Source organism: Epinephelus moara, chromosome 23, assembly GCF_006386435.1.
Source record: "Epinephelus moara isolate mb chromosome 23, YSFRI_EMoa_1.0, whole genome shotgun sequence".
NCBI lineage: Eukaryota > Metazoa > Chordata > Actinopteri > Perciformes > Serranidae > Epinephelus > Epinephelus moara.
In genome coordinates, this window is record NC_065528.1 from 33,978,518 (window position 1) to 33,982,956 (window position 4,439).

Below are 4,439 nucleotides of genomic sequence, written 5' to 3' on the forward strand. Positions count from 1 at the left end.
ATGCATGTGACTGCAGTTGCTTCACATCCAGGTCGGAACACCTTCTCACCACAAACCGCACCAGAGTTCCTTTGGAACCGGACTGAGACCACCTCTTCAAGAAGGTCTCAGTCCGGTTGTTTTGGTGTGTTCACACCTGCACAAACGAACTGAACAGGACAGGTGTGAACGCACGCTCAGTCTGAGCCAGAAACAAACCAAAAATAATCTGAACACTTTTCCCTCCTAACTCAAAGTTCACTCTCCTTCTCCAGAGCTTATATTTTAATACTAATGTCATAATCAAATCCACAGCTGTCTGATGAAGATGATGTGATGTGGTTGAAAGCTCCAGAGAAGCTGATGAGTGAACTTTGAGTCTCCGTCAGTTTAAAGACGACAAACGGCTTCCAGTTAAAAGAGTTTATTCTCCAACACAAACGTTCAGATGTCTTCAGTCAGCTCAGTAATCCACGAGTGGTAATCAGATACTCTGGAGAAGATGGCCGGTTTGTCTGCATCACACCGCCTGCTGCCCCACGTCACCACGCCAAACAGGAAGTAGGCACCACGTTTCCGACACAGCAGCGGAGCTCCAGAGTCGCCCTGCAGACAGAAACCAAACATCTGAATCTGAATACTCGACTCTATTGATGACACCTTTTGTGTTGTCATGGACTCTGAACATGTGATCAACAGTCTGACAGAGTGTGGGTGGAGCTACCATGCAGGAGGCGGAGCCTGCAGGATGTGTACAGATGTGGGAGTCAGTGATGAGTCCTCCCCATTTCTCCCTGCAGCTCGTCTGGTTCACCAGAGTCAGCGTGACGTGATGCAGCCGCTCCGGATCAACGTCCGCTACACGAGAAACAAACGTTATCTTTGTCTCATGACGCTGACGACGTTAGAGGACGTCAGTCTGATTGTCTCTGTCGAGGATTCAGCTGTTTTATCTCACTAAGTCTTTTGATCGTGTTTCCTGTTGTGTGTGGAGAGTACCTGTTGCTCTCGGGGTTCCCCAGCCTGTCGTGACACAGGACCAGCTGTCATCGAGCTCCTCGTCTTCATCAGGGACACAAACTGGAGACACGTCAGAGCCTGGAGACAGTTTCAGTGTTTTATAGAACACATGACACACCTCACACAGTACCTGGTGTGATGCTACAGGAATCTGGAAAATGTAGGTGTGCTTTATGTTTCAGGTGTTCCTACTGAATCTGGCGGGCACGCTGAGGCGGAGCAGCGACAGGTCAGATTTCGGGGGGAAGCTGCCGTCCTGCAGCAGGTTGAAGACCTCGTCCACAGGGACGGTTTGAGACGATGAGAAGCGGAGGTCATGAGCTCCCAGAACCACCACGTCCTCTTTAGCTCTGCAGGGACAAAGAACAGTTAGCAGGGACAGCAGCAGAAGTAGGACTCATGTGACCAATGTCAGAGACGGAGATGGGCGGAGCCTTCTGTCCGAACTCTGCGTTCATTTTGTCCATATTTGTGCACGTTTTCTGAAAGATTTCAGATACAGATGAAACAGGGCAGAACCAGCAGAGATCGTGGAGGCAGTGCAGCATATCCAAAGATGATGAAGACATTTTGAAAATGGTGGAACAGAATGACTCGGTAATGTAGAGAAAATATGTATTTAATGACCTCACAGACCGCCGCCATCTACCATACGGCCTCTGTTCATAGGTACAATATAACGACTTCCTCCACCGTTGCCTTGTTTGTTGTTGTGAAACTTTTGACTCCGCCCTATAGTGCCATCTATTGGCTGTATCTATGACATCATAAAGGGCACATGGAAGTATGAGGGTGGAGATGTTTACAATGTTTAAAACTGACAGATTTATTTTTGCATTAAAGGAGGGAATAAATGAGCCTGTCATAGCAGCAGTAGGAGTCGTAGCTGTAGTTGTAGTGGTTTTACCTGGCACTGCAGTGCTGTGCGGTGAGGACCCAGCGGCGGTGGATCAGCGCTCCACTACAGTAGTGGCGTCCGTTGGACTGCAGGCTGACCTGCCAGGGCCAGAAGAAGGGGCAGGACTCTGTTAAGTTCCCCACAGACACGTCACCGTCCTGGGACACTGAGAGAGCAGCGAGGCCTGGAGGCGTCTGACAGCTGGACCTCTGCTGCTGCTTCCCACACCTGTCCTCTGTAGTCCAGGTGGACAAACAGTCACACTGAGGGTTAGATCATGAAGCTGGACGCTGGATTCTGTCTGCAGAGTTTAAATCAACACCAACCTTCAGCTGTGATTTCATCAGCATACATGATACCTGGATCACCTGTGAATGAAACACATCATGTGACCCGTCTGTCTCAGGTGAACTCTCAGGTAGGTGTTGGTTACCTGTGACACATACTCATGATGTCAGACATCCACTGAATTTGTAGCTGGAGTCTGGTGTAGACTCCTGGTCGCCTGGCTCGTCCACAGCCGATCCCCCAACTCACCAAACCTGCCAGCTCGTACCTGCTGCCGGTGAAGCAGGACAGAGGACCTCCAGAGTCCCCCTGAGACACAGACAGGACCGTGTTAGAGACACCATGAGACAGTCATGGGATACGATCTGTCCCTCAGGTTGTACCTGGCACGCATCAGCTCCTCCTTCTTCCGTCCCAGCACAGAACATGGAGGGTCTCATCCTGCCGCGGTAGTAGTGGTTACAGACATCAAGGGGCAGGATGGTGACGTTCACCTCCTGCAGTCTGTTCACTCGAGCTCCATCTGAAGAAGAAGAAGAAACATGGAGTGACTTTGGACCAGCTTCAGAGGCTGTCTGAAACCCTTTGCCACCAGATCAGCTCTGGGTCTTGAATTGGGTCTGTTCAGGACTCTCTGAAGGTTGGTGCTATGTAGAGAACCACGTTCCTACCTGAATCATTGTAATTGAGGATGTGTCGTCAACAGAGGGCGTTGTACAACAGGGGTAATCGGTAGTGCCAAGATGGCAGATCACATTGTTTACCTGTAAACTTTTGATCTGTTACTACAGATGTTTGTTTTGATCTAAACACTGAGACAAACGGTGCTTCTCAAAGTCCAGGATGGATCCTTTAACAGCTGAATGTCAAGGAAGACATTCAGCCGAATCCCACAGAAAGTCTGTTCCAATGTTGAGGATCCTTCGATTTCTGCCATGGATGAGTCCTTCCTTGAGAGAATTTTCAAGGATGCAGTTTTGTATCCTCACTGGGCTTAAAGTACCCACAATTCTTTGTGCACAATTTGCCAGAATTGAAATGGAGCCTCTTTAATAACCTGGGCACTTGCTAGCCTGTTTCAACGTGTGTTCATTGAATGCTGGGAGGGAGTCTTGTCTAGTGTCTGACTTGGAAGGACCCACCCTACCAAGGAAACATGCTTGACTTTGAGAAGCACCGGTGGAACCCTAACCCACCACATGTACTTTGGTTCTTGAACCGTTTCTGTTCAGGATTCTTGGAACCTTGGTGCTATCGAACAAACCAGCTAGACTTTCCACCAGTTTTGAGCTGAATCTTTGTAATTGAGGATGTGTCATCAACAGACGGTGTTGTACAACGTAAGTAAAGCGCCATACCAAGATGGTGTCATTTACCTGTGAACTTTGTCCTGAAATTACAGATGTTTGTTTTTATCCAAAGACTATAACGTACAATTTTTGGTGCCATCTGGGGAACCGCTTTTCAGGCTCTGAACCACTTTATTTGAAGCTGGGACAAAACCAGTCTGATGTTGGTGTAAAGGGGTGTGAATAGGTCCTCACTCTCTCGGGTGGAGCCCCAGCCGGTGATGGTGCACTTCTTGAAGAGCGGCAGTGGGGTCAGCCAGATGTTGATGGGTCTGACGAACTGGTTGAAGACGAGCGGCTGCTGCAGTTTCAGCAGCGCCATGTCTCTCTCTTTGGTGCGAGTGTTGTAGCCGTGATGGTTGATGATCATGGCGACTCCGACCAGCTGACAGGAAGTGAAGACTGGAGTCAGAGCTGATCCTCTGACAATGCGTCAGAGTGTTAGTGCGTCTCACCTGTTGTCCTGGTTCGTGAGGATGATCCAGGTCGTGTTTTCCAGCCAGGACCGTCCAGAAGGAAGCTTTGTTGTACCTGCACACAGGTGAGACAGGACGCGTGTCATTCTCAGGGTGGGTTTAATGGACCTGTGCAGCTGCTGATGACCTCTGACCTCTTGAAGCAGTGAGCGGCAGAGACGACCCACATGGGGCCGATGACGGCTCCTCCGCAGGCCGGCATGGAGGCGAAGCAAAGAGACACCTGCCAGGGCCACGAGTGAGCCCAGGCCTCCTGACCCCCGATGATCCTGGACTCCAGCTCCTGCTCCGGACTGAAGGGACGAACCCCCGACAGCTCTGAACACCACATGTGCAGGTTTTTATTATATATACACATACACACATATATACACATAGATAGATAGATAGATAGATAGATAGATATACACACATATAGATTTTAAGATA

At 49.5% G+C, this 4,439-nt stretch overlaps 1 protein-coding gene across 5 annotated transcripts in view; it reads right to left on the bottom strand.

Moving 5' to 3' along the window:
* Positions 1 to 387: 387 nt before the first annotated feature.
* The window catches only part of ovch1 (ovochymase 1), a 9,059-nt gene continuing 5,007 nt past the window's right edge, over positions 388 to 4,439 (bottom strand). For all 5 annotated transcript variants that reach the window (XM_050036177.1, XM_050036176.1, XM_050036178.1 and 2 more), the window contains 11 exons: positions 4,145 to 4,328; positions 3,990 to 4,065; positions 3,730 to 3,919; positions 2,569 to 2,708; positions 2,344 to 2,494; positions 2,224 to 2,265; positions 1,907 to 2,132; positions 1,192 to 1,349; positions 979 to 1,077; positions 704 to 837; positions 388 to 585 (listed from right to left, as the gene is read on the bottom strand). In XM_050036177.1, the coding sequence (XP_049892134.1) occupies positions 424 to 585; positions 704 to 837; positions 979 to 1,077; positions 1,192 to 1,349; positions 1,907 to 2,132; positions 2,224 to 2,265; positions 2,344 to 2,494; positions 2,569 to 2,708; positions 3,730 to 3,919; positions 3,990 to 4,065; positions 4,145 to 4,212 (1,446 nt within the window). In that variant the 5' untranslated portion in view covers positions 4,213 to 4,328 and the 3' untranslated portion in view covers positions 388 to 423. The remainder of the gene's footprint in view (positions 586 to 703; positions 838 to 978; positions 1,078 to 1,191; positions 1,350 to 1,906; positions 2,133 to 2,223; positions 2,266 to 2,343; positions 2,495 to 2,568; positions 2,709 to 3,729; positions 3,920 to 3,989; positions 4,066 to 4,144; positions 4,329 to 4,439) is intronic.